We start from the raw sequence: 15,275 nt of genomic DNA, 5'->3' as shown, positions 1-15,275 counted from the left end.
CGTACACCTGGATGGATACCCGACGGGTCTACAGTTTGTGTAGACGGCCGTGCAGAACATAGCGACGGTGTTACGACACTATGAACATGGGCTGTAGGTACAAACGGCATGGAAAACGATGGGATCCTTTTCCACTGCCTCCCGGCCGACGCCGGCCGCATCTACGTCGACGGTTGCTTCCTCCGCTGCGGCGCGGGCAGCTTCACCACCGTCGCTTCTGACACCAGTGACATGTTCCTATGCTTAAACGACACTGCACTGGCCACACCGCACGCCGCCGCTCTGGTGTGCAACGTCACGCCGACCGCGCCAGGGGCGAGGGGGTACTACTACGCCGGGTGGGCGTCCGCGTCGGCGATGTCGACCGGGCGCGCGGGTGTACGTGGCGGCACAGTGCTGGAGGTCGTTGGACGCCATCGCGTGCGCGGCCTGCACGGCGAGCGCGCGACCGGGTGGTCCGGCAGCGCCTTCTCGGCGCCAATGCCGGATGCGTCGTCAGGTACGCGACGCAGCCCTTCTACCTGCCAGCCAAAGCTGCCGGCGGCGGCGGATCATCGAGTGCACACATTCTCAGTCTTACTTGCCGTTCCCGGTCCAAGTGTCGTGCATTGTCATGTACTCGTGTCTGAATTCTGCTGACAGCAACAGCGCATTCCACATAGTGATATTTCAGACTTCAGAGCGTGAAACCGCAAAATAAATCAGTATGAAACGCCATGAATATGACATCTTCTTTCTTCTTCTGGATTATCCATGGCAGCACGACACATAATCATCATCGTCTTCGCCTCCAACCTCTCCGCCATGGCAGTCATCAGCATAGTATTCATCTGGACATGAATGAGGCCCAGGAGAGACGACCTCCACGACGGTATGCCAAACGGTAAAATTACAATCACATATGTCCGATGCCACACTATGGTCTGATGATAGTTTCTGACACTCTGTAGACATGGATGGCTCAGGCCAGATCATCCGCACCAGCATGTCGTCACAGCTCGGCTTCCGGTACGAGGATCTGCGCAAGGCGACTAATGACTTAAATCAATCAGATCAACAAGCTTGCCCAGGGTGGCTATGGTTCAGTTTACAAGGTACATTGCCGTGCCATTTGGGACACTCACACATTGGGACAAATGCAACACCGATTTCATTGATCATATTTCTTGAAATGCTTGCTTCATCTGAATTTGAGATTGTGATAATATGCTGGATATCCCAGGGTGTGCTTCCGGATGGCCGGGAGATCGCCGTGAAGCGGCTCTACCTCAACTTGCGGCAGTGGATCAACTAGTTCTTCAACGAGGTGAAGCTCGTCAGCCAGGTGCAGCACAAGAACCTCATCAAGCTCCTCGGGTGCAGCGTCGAGGGTCCCGAGAGCCTCCTCGTCTACGAGTACCTCTGCAACACCAGCCTCGATCACTACCTCTTTGGTAAGAAAAGAAAACAATCCCTGCATTCCGAAGTGAAAGATAATCTGTAATGCCCTCGATGCGGCTATAGCTCCCACGTGTCGAGGCACGACTTAGAGACATAACCGCATTGAAAGCAATGTCGCAAGTTAGGCAATCATCACAACATCCCATGTAATATAGAATAAAAGGGGAGATACATAGTTGGCTTACACTCGCCACGTCACATCAAAGTATATAAATAACATACATCATCCAAACACTCATGGCCCGACTACGGCGCCAAAATAGAAGAAAACCCAACATGCGACACGGTCCCGATCAAACCCAACCGGGCACCACTACTGATCATCAGGAAAAGACACGTAGTATCGCTGAGAGTCCTCGTCGAACTCCCACTTGAGCTCGTACTCGCCACCTGGAGCGGAATCACCTGGACCTGCATCTGGTGTAATAGTAATCTGTGAGCCACAGGGACTCAGCAATCTCGCACCCTCGCGATCAAAACTATTTAAGCTTATAGGAAGGGTAAGGCAAATATATGTGGAGCTGCAGCAAGTGACTAGCATATATGGTGGCTAACTTATCGCAAAAGAGAGCGAGAAGAGGAGGCGAAGCGCGAGCGAGAATCTAGGGAGAGAGCAACCTGCGCAAACATAACTCTAACACCGTGTCCACTTCCCGGACTCCGCCGAGAAGGGGCCATCACGGTAACACACACGGTCGATTCATTTTAATTAACTTAAGGTTCAAGATATCTACAACCAGACATTAACAAATTCCCATCTGCCCATAACCGCGGGCACGGCTTTCGAAAGTTCAATCCCTGCAGGGGAGTCCCAACTTAGCCCATGACAAGCTCTCACGGTCAACGAAGGAATAGACCTCCACCCGAGACATTCCGATCAGACTCGGTATCCCGGTACAACAAGACATTTCGACAGGTTAAAACAAGACCAGCAACACCGCCCGAATGTGCCGACAAATCCCGATAGGAGCTGCACATATCTTGTTCTCAGGGCACACTCAGATGAGCAATGTCGGTACAACTAAAACCAAACCTCGAGTTTCCCCGAGGGGCCTCAGACGCTCAGTGGACCAACACTCAGAGGAGCACTGGCCCGGGGGGGGGGGTAAATAATAAGATGACCCTCGGGCTCCGGAAACCCAAGGGAAAAAGAGGCTAGGTGGCAAATGGTAAAACCAAGGTTGGGCATTGCTGGAAAAGCTTTAATCAAGGCGAACTATCAAGGGGTTCCCATTATAACCCAACCGCGTAAGGAACGCAAAATCCGGGAACATAACACCGATATGACGGAAACTAGGGCGGCAAGAGTGGAACAAAACACTAGGCGAGAGGCCGAGCCTTCCACCCTTTACCAAGTATATAGATGCATTAAGATAACATAGCAATATAATGATATCCCAACAAGTAAATAAATGTTCCAACAAGGAACGGCTCCCAATCTTCACCTGCAACTAGCAACGCTATAAGAGGGGCTGAGCAAAGCGGTAACATAGCCAATCAACGTTTGCTAGGACAATGGTGGGTTAGAGGTTCAACATGGCAATTGGGAGGCTGACAAGCAAAAGGTAGGCATCGTAGCATTGGCATAGCAAAGAGCGAGCAAACTAGCATAGCAAGATAGTAGTGATTTCGAGGGTATGATCATCTTGCCTGCAAAGCTGTCAGAGTTGACTGGATCCTCAAAAGCAAACTCAACGGGCTCCTCGCTAGCGAACTCATCTCCCGGCTCTACTCAAACAAGACAAACAAGCCACAAGGATACAATCAGCCACGTGCAAGCTCAAACAATAAGATGCAAAGATGGTATGCTATGCGGGATGCGACGCGGGCTGCAAAATGCAAGATATGACAGGAAATGCATGAACCTGGCCTCAACTTGGAAAACCAAGTGTGCCACTGGAAAGAGGGGATGAAATCGCTTGAAAACGATATAAAGAACGCCGGAATCGGAGTTACGGTTTGGAAATGGCAAGCGATTCAAATATGACACCGGCTGCGATTTACAGCAAGTAGGCCTCTAAATGCAATGAAATGAACATGCTATAGCGCTCAAACATGACAACAAAATACATGGCAGGGAAGCATTCAAGATGCTTAACAAAAGACTAGCACTGAGCTACGGCCAATTCATCCATCATGAGGTTCAAACAAGCATGGCAAAAACGCAAATGCAAAACAGATTCAGACTTAGTGAAATTAACACTTGTCTGAAATTTCAGATCGTGAAGCCCTCTTTGGAGCAACAAAACAACATGCTACAGGACCTGATTAAGACAAAATAGAACATGACATGGAGCTACTCAACAATCTTAACAAAAGACCCTTAGTGACCTTGAGCCAAAAGGGATCACAAAATATACTAACAAGCACACGAACATAGCTAAAACACAATCAGTTTTCAGACTTAGTGAAAACTGAGACATGCTGAAATTTAGCTCACGAAGGCATGTAAACGAGCTCGATGCACTCACTACGGTGCAAGTCATGGCAAGGCAAGCATACATCCATTAAGAAGGCACAAAATACAAGCTAGTCATGGCAAGATCAATGGCATAGCATGCACGGATCAACTACAATAGCATCGGCAAAATCGCAAACAAGTTGACGATCTGCCCAGATTCACAACGAAGCAAAAGTAGAGCTCGATTGGCTCAAGCTAGGGTGCTCCATAATTGCAAACAAAGACATGGATGGATAGAGCATAACAAGATTAACAAAACTCCTTTACTGATCATCCTCAAAAGAGGCACGGATCACTAGGAAACGACACGAACATATGGCATCATGAACTAAACAATCCCAGACTTAGTGAAAACTACTAAGTCCCTGAAAACAGATTTACCGGGTGCCTCACTTTGCAAGTTTGCACAAGTCACCACACACATCCTAAAAATACATGGGTTGCACCTCTGGAAATATAACAAAATCCTTAACAAAACATATGAGGACTCACAGGCATAGCATGCACACAATAATCATGCAAAAATGACAAAAGTCTAAGATGAACTAGCAGATCTGACAATTAACTCATGAAGCCCTCTTCTAACAGCATTTCGGGCATCAAGATGAACTCAAATGAAAATGATGCAATGGAATGAAATGATGTACTCTCGAGACGAACATTTTGATATGCTATATGCCCAAATCGGAGCTACGGATGCGGAGATATACCGGTCAAAGTTAGCACAAAAAATTAGGGTTCGAGGAGAAAGTCAACCGAGGGGATTTTAGATCCAGATCTGGCACGGAAAATGAGGATCGCCGGGGTTGACTCCTGTTCGCCGGGAAGACGACGGGGATCGCCGGAGAGGGCCGGATCCGAGGCCGGCGGACGGGGGGGGGGGGGGGGGGGGGGGGGGGGGGGGGGGGGGGGGGGGGGGGGGGGGGGGGGGGCGCCGGGGCGCGGTCGCCGGCGCCGGGCGGTGGCGGCGCTCCTTGCCGGCGAGGTGGCGGAGCTTGGCGTCGGGCGACGGCAGCGTCCGGCGATCGGAGATGGGAGAGACGGCGGGGCTCGGCCGTGGTGGCTCCCAAGCGGCGGGGCGAGCCGAACGGGCCTCGGGGGTGAAATGATGTACTCATCGAGACGAACATTTTGATATGCTATATGCCCAAATCGGAGCTACGGATGCGGAGATATAGCCGGTCAAAGTTAGCACAAAAATTAGGGTTCGGAGGAGAAAGTCAACCGAGGGGATTTTAGATCCAGATCTGGCACGGAAAATGGAGGATCGCCGGGGTTGACTCCTGTTCGCCGGGAAGACGACGGGGATCGCCGGAGAGGGCCGGATCCGAGGCTGGTGAGACGGGGGGGGGGGGGGGGGGGGGGGGGGGGGGGGGGGGGGGGGGGGGGGGGGGGGGGGGGGGGGGGGGGGGGGCGCGGGGGCGCGGTCGCCGGCGCCGGGCGGTGGCGGCGCTCCTTGCCGGCGAGGTGGCGGAGCTTGGCGTCATGCGACGGCGGCGTCCGGCGACCGGAGATGGGAGAGACGGCGGGGCTCGGCCGCGGTGGCTCCCAAGCGGCGGGGCGAGCCGAACGGGCCTCGGGGGCCCCGGCCGGGCCGAGCGGGCCGGCGGGACAGAGGCGGCGAAGTGGGGCGCCCGCGGGACAGGTGGCGTCGCGCTGTTGGTCCGGGCGGATCGACGGACGTGTCCGGCGCGTCCGGACGTGTCCGGCGCGCGAGATCTGTTTTTTTAGGGTTAGAGGAGGGGATCCGCGAAATTTTGGAGGGGAGGTGTATTTATAGGCATAAGTGGAGTTAGGAGAGTCCAAATAAGATGCGGTTTTCGGCCACGCGATCATGATCGAACGCTCTAGATGATGGAGCAGAGTTAGGTGGGTTTTGGGCCAAATTGGAGGGGTGTTGGGCTGCAACACACACGAGGCCTTTTCGGTCCCTCGGTTAACCGTTGGAGTATCAAACGAAGTCCAAATGATACGAAACTTGACAGGCGGTCTACCGGTAGTAAACAAAGGCCGCATGGCAAGTCTCGGTCCAATCCGGAAATGTTTAATCCCCACACACGAAAGAAAGTTAGAAATGACCACCGGAGGAGAACGAAGCTCCGGAATGCAAAACGGACAACGGGGAAAATGCTCGAATACATGAGATGAACACGTATGCAAATGCAATGCACATGATGACATGATATGAGATGCATGACAACGAAAACAACACACGGAGACAAAGACCCGAACCCGAGAAATAAATATAACTTAACGCCGGAAACGACAAGAGTTGGAGTACAAATTGGGAAAGTTATATCCGGGGCGTTACAACACTCCACCACTACGAAAGGATCTTGTCCCGAGATCTAGGACTGAAAGAACACCGGGTACTCAGAACGGAGGTGATCCTCGCGTTCCCAGGTAGCTTCACGGTCGGAATGGTGTGACCACTTGACTTTGAGAAATTTGGTCAACTTGTTGCGAGTCTTGCGTTCAGTCTCTTCAAGAATAGCAACTGGGTGCTCACGATAAGAGAGATCTTCTTGGAGCTCAATGTCCTCGAAGTTGACTGTGCAGTCAGGAGTCTTGAAGCACTTTTGAAGCTGAGAGACATGGAACACGTCATGAACATTTGCAAAGTTTGAAGGAAGCTCGAGTTGATAGGCGAGGTCGCCTCTCTTGCTGACAATCTTGAAAGGTCCCACGTATCTCGGGGCAAGCTTCCCTTTGATACCGAAGCGACGAGTCCCTTCCATAGGAGAGACGCGGAGGTAAACATGATCTCCGATCTCGAAAGCCAAATCACGGTGCTTACTATCATAGTAGCTCTTCTGGCGGGATTGGGCTGCTTTGAGGTTATCACAAATGACTTTGCACATTTCTTCTGCCTCTGTGATTAAGTCATTACCCAGCAGCCGACGTTCACCGGTTTCGGACCAGTTGAGAGGGGTACGACACTTCCTGCCATACAGAATTTCAAATGGGGCCTTGCCCAAACTTGCTTGGAAACTGTTGTTGTAGGAGAATTCAGCATAAGGAAGACAATCCTCCCACTTCATGCCGAAGGAGATCACACAAGCCCTGAGCATATCTTCAAGAATCTGGTTGACACGCTCGACTTGACCGCTTGTTTGGGGATGGAAAGCAGTGCTGAAGCGGATGTTGGTGCCCATGGCCTTCTGAAAAGAATCCCAAAACTTGGAGGTAAAGATGCTGCCACGGTCTGAAGATATCACTTGAGGAATACCGTGCAGAGAGACAATTCGAGAGGTATAGAGTTCCGCCAATTGAGCTGCAGTGATCGACTCTTTGATAGGCAGAAAGTGAGCCACTTTGGTGAGCTTGTCGATGACAACGAATATAGCATCATTGCCACGCTTGGACTTTGGAAACCCAATCACGAAGTCCATTTCAATGTGGTCAAACTTCCATTCTGGAATGGCAAGAGGTTGGAGGAGACCAGCTGGCCTTTGGTGTTCTGCCTTCACTCTTCTGTAGACATCACATTCATTCACGAATTGAGCGATCTCGCACTTCATTCGAGTCCACCAATAAGCTTGCTTGAGGTCCTGATACATCTTCGTACTCCCAGGGTGGATGGAGAGGAGAGAATTATGAGCCTCGTTCATGATCACTTTACGAAGGTCACCTTTGGGTACAACAATTCGATCCTCAAAGAAGAGAGTGTCCTTGTCATCAAGGTGGTAGCACTTGTACTTGGACTGACTCTTGGCAATACCAATCTTCACCTTTTTCACCATAGCATCAAGAAGCTGGGCTTGGCGAATCTGGTCTTCCAAGGTAGGAGGGAGTTAAAGGTTGGCGAGGAAACCTTGAGGAACAACTTGCAGATTAAGTTTGCGGAAAGCTTCACAAAGCTCGGGTTGATAAGGCTTAAGAATCAGACTGTTGCAATACGCTTTTCTGCTCAAAGCGTCAGCAATCACATTGGCCTTGCCCGGAGTATACTCAATACTCGGATTATACTCTTGAATCATTTCGACCCATCGAGTTTGCCTGAGGTTGAGATTAGGCTGAGTGAAGATGTGCTTGAGACTCTTGTGATCAGTGAAAATGTCCACTTTTCTTCCCAATAGAAGATGTCTCCAAGTCAAAAGAGCATGCACAACTGCCGCCAACTCGAGATCATGAGTGGGGTAGTTCTTCTCATTACGCTTCAACTGGCGAGAGGTATAAGCAACAACTTTCTTCTCTTGCATCAAAACTGCGCCAAGACCTTGGAGAGAGGCATCACAAAAGACCTCGTACGGCTTGGATTCATCAGGCGGAGTCAAAACTGGAGCAGTGATCAACTTCTCTTTCAAAGTGTTGAAAGCAATATCACACTCCGGAGACCAAACGTATTTGACGTGCTTCTGAAGAAGATTAGAGAGAGGCTTCGCGATCTTAGAAAAGTTTTCAACGAATCTTCGGCAATAGCTTGCGAGACCGAGGAAACTGCGGAGTTGCTTCACGTTCTGAGGAGGTTCCCAATTTACAATTGCAGACACCTTCTCAGGATTCACGGCAATACCCTTGGCAGAGATGATATGACCAAGATAAAGAACCTCATCGAGTCAAAATTCACACTTGGAGAACTTGGCATAGAACTGATGTTCTCTGAGCTTATCAAGAACCAAACGCAAGTGCTTGGCATGATCTTCCTTGTTTTTGGAGAAAACCAGAATGTCGTCGAGATAGACCAAAACAAAGTCATTGGTGTAGGCGTTGAAGATGAAGTTCATCATGCGAGAGAACGTCGGAGGAGCGTTGACGAGGCCAAAAGACATGACAGTGTATTCATATGAACCAAAGCTTGTCCTGAAAGCCGTCTTGGGAATATCTTGCTCACAGATACGAATCTGGTGATAACCCATACGGAGATCAAGCTTGGAGAATACTTGAGCACCTTTGAGTTGTTCGAACAGCTCATTGATGTTGGGAAGTGGGTACTTGTTCTTGATGGTCTTCTTGTTCAATGGACGGTAAACAACACAAAGTCGGTCCGATCCACCCTTCTTCTTCACAAAAAGAACACCACAACCCCACGGAGAAGAACTAGGCCGGATGAGACCCATTCTCTCTTGCTCATCGAGTTGTTTCTTCAGCTCCTTCAACTCTTCAGGTCCGAGCTTGTAAGGACGTTTGCACACAGGTTCCGTGCCGGGCTCAAGATCAATAACGAATTCAATTGGCCGGTGCAGAGGCATTCCTGGGAGCTCTTCTGGAAAGACGTCTTGATATTCGCAAACGACTGGAATTTGCGAGATAGCATCCAGTTCACCCTTCTCATTGAGAGAAAACAAACGGATGGTATCATCATGAGCGGCAAAGACAATTACATCCTCAGACGAATGAGTCAATTGAATCTGCCTGGCTGCACAATCAAGCTGAGCCTTGTGCTTAGAAAGCCAATCCATTCCGAGAATAAGATCAATATCCGAGTTACCAAGAACCATTGGGGAAGAAAGGAACTTGTAATCGCCCAAAGTGATAGAGACATCGGGAGCAACCAAACTAGAAGTCAAAAGCTTGCCGGGAGAAACAACTTGCATGGCTTGGGGCATAATCTCAGTATCAACATCGTGCTTCGAAGCAAACGGGCATGACAAGAAAGAATGCGATGCACCAGTATCAAAAAGTACTTTTGCAGGAATATCATTAACAGGAAGGTTACCCATGATGACATCTGAAGAATCCTCTGCCTGAGCTGCGTTCATCAAGTTGACCTTGGCATGCTTGGGATTATGCTTGACCACTGCTGTACTTGCCGATCTCATAGGAGGAGGAGGAGGAAGACGCCTCTGGTTGAAACACTTGTTGGCATAGTGACCCTTTTCTTGGCACTTGTTGCACGTGACCTCTGAAAGCGGACGGTGGTACGGAGCACTCGGTCTTGGAGGTTGAGACGAAGACTTGTTCTGAAAGCCAGGGTTGGGTGGGTGGGAAGAACCACTGCCACTTTTGCTCTTCTGCTGATACGGCTGACGGAACGGAGGAGGAGGAAGCCAAAACTTCTGCTGCTTCGCCACTTGAGTAGAGGAAGAAGGAGTAGCATCTCTGGCTCGCTTCTTGGAAGCATCACACCTCAACTGAGCAGCCTCTTGCTTCAGTGCCATGTTGTAGAACTCATCGTATCTCAACGGCTCAAAGAGGACAAGAGCGAGCTGAATTTCTTCTCTGAGACCACCCCTGAACTGGTATATCATGCTCTTCTCATCAGGTACGTCCTGCTTGGCAAAGCGGGCGAGCTTCTGGAACAACTTGTTGTAGTCATAGACAGACAAAGAGCCTTGCTTCAGATTGCGGAATTCCTGACGCTTACTTTCAACCACACTTTGAGGGATGTGATGAGCTCGGAAATCTCGAGGGAAATCATCCCAAGTGATCAGACGTCCACCTCTGGAATCCTTGTACTGCTGGAACCATTCTGCAGCCTGATCTTTGAGTTGGAAGGAAGCGAACTTGACGAAATCTTCAGGCCTGACGTTGCTGCATTCAAAATGCTTGCCCAGATCCACAAGCCAATCGTCAGCATCGGAAGCCTCAACACAATTGCTGAACGTCTTTGGACCATTAGTAAGGAACTGGTTCAGTGTAGCAAAATGATTCTGATTGTTGCCTTGATTCCCTTGCCTGCCTTGATTGTGCTCTTGGAGAATTTGCATGATCAACTGTGTGTTTGCATTGGTTGCGGCCATCACAGCTTGCCATGCCTCCGGAGGAGGTGGAGGTGGTGGCGGATCAGGATTCGGAGTCGTGCGCATTGGAGGAGCCATCCTGAAGAGGTTGACCACCATTAGCACATTGATAGACAAAATATTGAAGCTGAATCCAATGGAATGAAAATTGCAACATAAAGTCTTCACATCCGAACAAAATGAACGAATGCATTTCTCTTGAAGTGGTCACATATCCCTAAATTGCGAAGCCGCATAGAATTAGGTAGAAGAAGTAAATCAACAAGGTACGGCTCAAGAACGAATAATCGGTAAGAAATCCCAATCTCAAACCAATATCCGTGGAAGAAAAACTAGAGCTACGAGAATTCCCACCTATGAAACTCCCGAAACTTTCCGGTTATGCAATCAGGTGTTGGGGATACAGGGGAAGCATAATATCTCACCCAAACTAGCAATTCCTACATCCAGCTATATCCATCCTTCAACACATAACCAAGAAACCCTCGGAAACCATCTACCTCAACCTTCGAAAAGCATCCGTTATACAAGTTATGGCGATACTCCCGAACTCCCGCCCCAGTACTGGGTGGCGTCGAGGTTATCTCACCAACGAACTGCATAAAAGAGATTTTCGATGTCGGCGAACATATCCCAAGTATTCCAGAATTGCAATGATAAAATTATGATGACAACACCTCAGAGCTCAACTCCCCGGGACACTTCCACTAAACCCCTGACAGGAGGCACCAAGACAATGTTCTCATCATAAAACCATCGGAACGATTCCAAGATACTCGCGTGATCCTAAATTTTTTTTAGTGAAATTTGAGAAGAGAAGAGTCAAAACTCTACGTCAGGATGCCTTACCAGAGCGATGAGGAGACTGGGAAGTAAAAGAATTCCTAAGCTCTCCGATATATAATTCCTAAATGACTCAAAGCATTTTTCTAGACACAACTCGGCTGCTAAAAACGATCAAGCAATGGGGCTCCTAAGGTTGGGGAAGGCTCTGATTACCAACTTGTAACGCCCTCGATGCGGCTATAGCTCCCACGTGTCGAGGCACGACTTAGAGACATAACCGCATTGAAAGCAATGTCGCAAGTTAGGCAATCATCACAACATCCCATGTAATATAGAATAAAAGGGGAGATACATAGTTGGCTTACACTCGCCACGTCACATCAAAGTACATAAATAACATACATCATCCAAACACTCATGGCCCGACTACGGCGCCAAAATAGAAGAAAACCCAACATGCGACACGGTCCCGATCAAACCCAACCGGGCACCACTACTGATCATCAGGAAAAGACACGTAGTATCGCTGAGAGTCCTCGTCGAACTCCCACTTGAGCTCGTACTCGCCACCTGGAGCGGAATCACCTGGACCTGCATCTGGTGTAATAGTAATCTGTGAGCCACAGGGACTCAGCAATCTCGCACCCTCGCGATCAAAACTATTTAAGCTTATAGGAAGGGTAAGGTAAATATATGTGGAGCTGCAGCAAGCGACTAGCATATATGGTGGCTAACTTATTCGCAAAAGAGAACGAGAAGAGGAGGCAAAGCACGAGCGAGAATCTAGAGAGAGCAACCTGCGCAAACATAACTCCAACACCGTGTCCACTTCCCGGACTCCGCCGAGAAGAGGCCATCACGGTAACACACACGGTTGATTCATTTTAATTAACTTAAGGTTCAAGTTATCTACAACCGGACATTAACAAATTCCTATCTGCCCATAACCGTGGGCACGGCTTTCGAAAGTTCAATCCCCGCAGGGGAGTCCCAACTTAGCCCATGACAAGCTCTCACGGTCAACGAAGGAATAGACCTCCACCCGAGACATTCTGATCAGACTCGGTATCCCGGTACAACAAGACATTTCGACAGGTTAAAACAAGACCAGCAACACCGCCCGAATGTGCCGACAAATCCCAATAGGAGCTGCACATATCTCTTTCTCAGGGCACACTCAGATGAGCAATCCGTACAACTAAAACCAAACCTCGAGTTTCCCCGAGGGGGCGTTGCACAGGGCTCTAGTTCAGACCAACACTCAGAGGAGCACTGGCCCGGGGGGGGGGGGGCTAAAATAAGATGACCCTGGGCTCCAGAAACCCAAGGGAAAAAGAGGCTAGGTGGCAAATGGTAAAACCAAGGTTGGGGATTGCTGGAAAAGCTTTAATCAAGGCGAACTATCAAGGGGTTCCCATTATAACCCAACCGCGTAAGGAACACAAAATCCGGGAACATAACACCGATATGACGGAAACTAGGGCGGCAAGAGTGAAACAAAACACTAGGCGAGAGGCCGAGCCTTCCACCCTTTACCAAGCATATAGATGCATTAAGATAACATAGCAAGATAATGATATCCCAACAAGTAAATAAATGTTCCAACAAGGAACGGCTCCAATCTTCACCTGCAACTAGCAACGCTATAAGAGGGGCTGAGCAAAGCGGTGACATAGCCAATCAACAATTTGCTAGGACATGGTGGGTTAGAGGTTCAACATGGCAATTGGGAGGCTGACAAGCAAAAGGTAGGCATCGTAGCATTGGCATAGCAAAAGAGCGAGCAAACTAGCATAGCAAAGATAGTAGTGATTTCGAGGGTATGATCATCTTGCCTGCAAAGCTGTCAGAGTTGACTGGATCCTCAAAAGCAAACTCAACGGGCTCCTCGCTAGCGAACTCATCTCCCGGCTCTACTCAAACAAGACAAACAAGCCACAAGGATACAATCAGCCACGTGCAAGCTCAAACAATAAGATGCAAAGATGGTATGCTATGCGGGATGCGACGCGGGATGCAAAATGCAAGATATGACAGGAAATGCATGAACCTGGCCTCAACTTGGAAAACCAAGTGTGCCACTGGAAAGAGGGGATGAAATCGCTTGAAAACGATATAAAGAACGCCGGAATCGGAGTTACGGTTTGGAAATGGCAAGCGATTCAAATATGACACCGGGCTGCGATTTACAGCAAGTAGGCCTCTAAATGCAATGAAATGAACATGCTATAGCACTCAAACATGACAACAAAATACATGGCAGGGAAGCATTCAAGATGCTTAACAAAAGACTAGCACTGAGCTACGGCCAATTCATCCATCATGAGGTTCAAACAAGCATGGCAAAAACGCAAATGCAAAACAGATTCAGACTTAGTGAAATTAACACTTGTCTGAAATTTCAGATCGTGAAGCCCTCTTTGGAGCAACAAAACAACATGCTACAGGACCTGATTAAGACAAAATAGAACATGACATGGAGCTACTCAACAATCTTAACAAAAGACCCTTAGTGACCTTGAGCCAAAAGGGATCACAAAATATACTAACAAGCACACGAACATAGCTAAAACACAATCAGTTTTCAGACTTAGTGAAAACTGAGACATGCTGAAATTTAGCTCACGAAGGCATGTAAACGAGCTCGATGCACTCACTACGGTGCAAGTCATGGCAAGGCAAGCATACATCCATTAAGAAGGCACAAAATACAAGCTAGTCATGGCAAGATCAATGGCATAGCATGCACGGATCAACTACAATAGCATCGGCAAAATCGCAAACAAGTTGACGATCTGCCCAGATTCACAACGAAGCAAAAGTAGAGCTCGATTGGCTCAAGCTAGGGTGCTCCATAATTGCAAACAAAGACATGGATGGATAGAGCATAACAAGATTAACAAAACTCCTTTACTGATCATCCTCAAAAGAGGCACGGATCACTAGAAAACGACACGAACATATGACATCATGAACTAAACAATCCCAGACTTAGTGAAAACTACTAAGTCCCTGAAAACAGATTTACCGGGTGCCTCACTTTGCAAGTTTGCACAAGTCACCACACACATCCTAAAAATACATGGGTTGCACCTCTGGAAATATAACAAAATCCTTAACAAAACATATGAGGACTCACAGGCATAGCATGCACACAATAATCATGCAAAAATGACAAAAGTCTAAGATGAACTAGCAGATCTGACAATTAACTCATGAAGCCCTCTTCTAACAGCATTTCGGGCATCAAGATGAACTCAAATGAAAATGATGCAATTGAATGAAATGATGTACTCATCGAGACGAACATTTTGATATGCTATATGCCCAAATCGGAGCTACGGATGCGGAGATATAGCCGGTCAAAGTTAGCACAAAAATTAGGGTTCGGAGGAGAAAGTCAACCGAGGGGATTTTAGATCCAGATCTGGCACGGAAAATGAGGATCGCCGGGGTTGACTCCTGTTCGCCGGGAAGACGACGGGGATCGCCGGAGAGGGCCGGATCCGAGGCCGGCGAGACGGGGGGGGGGGGGGGGGGGGGGGGGGGGGGGGGCCGCCGGGGCGCGGTCGCCGGCGCCGGGCGGTGGCGGCGCTCCTTGCCGGCGAGGTGGCGGAGCTTGGCGTCGGGCGACGGCGGCGTCCCGCGACCGGAGAGGGGAGAGACGGCGGGGCTCGGCCGTGGTGGCTCCCAAGCGGCGGGGCGAGCCGAACGGGCCTCGGGGGTGAAATGATGTACTCATCGAGACGAACATTTTGATATGCTATATGCCCAAATCGGAGCTACGGATGCGGAGATATAGCCGGTCAAAGTTAGCACAAAAATTAGGGTTCGGAGGAAAAAGTCAACCGAGGGGATTTTAGATCCAGATCTGGCACGGAAAACGAGGATCGCCGGGGTTGACT

General features: G+C 49.2%; 1 protein-coding gene across 1 annotated transcript; it reads left to right on the top strand.

Annotated features, from left to right (window-relative positions):
* Positions 1 to 758: 758 nt before the first annotated feature.
* On the top strand, positions 759 to 1,560 carry LOC125513094. The gene is made up of 3 exons (XM_048678139.1): positions 759 to 871; positions 951 to 1,094; positions 1,223 to 1,560. Exons 1-3 carry the CDS (start codon positions 841 to 843, stop codon positions 1,435 to 1,437), a joined length of 390 nt encoding a protein of 129 aa, XP_048534096.1. The 5' UTR covers positions 759 to 840; the 3' UTR covers positions 1,438 to 1,560.
* Positions 1,561 to 15,275: the final 13,715 nt, after the last annotated feature.

The sequence above is a fragment of the Triticum urartu genome, chromosome 6, assembly GCF_003073215.2.
Source record: "Triticum urartu cultivar G1812 chromosome 6, Tu2.1, whole genome shotgun sequence".
In the NCBI taxonomy this organism is placed as follows: Eukaryota; Viridiplantae; Streptophyta; class Magnoliopsida; order Poales; family Poaceae; genus Triticum; species Triticum urartu.
Note: the sequence above shows the minus strand (reverse complement) of the source record. Positions and strands in the feature narration are given on the sequence as shown.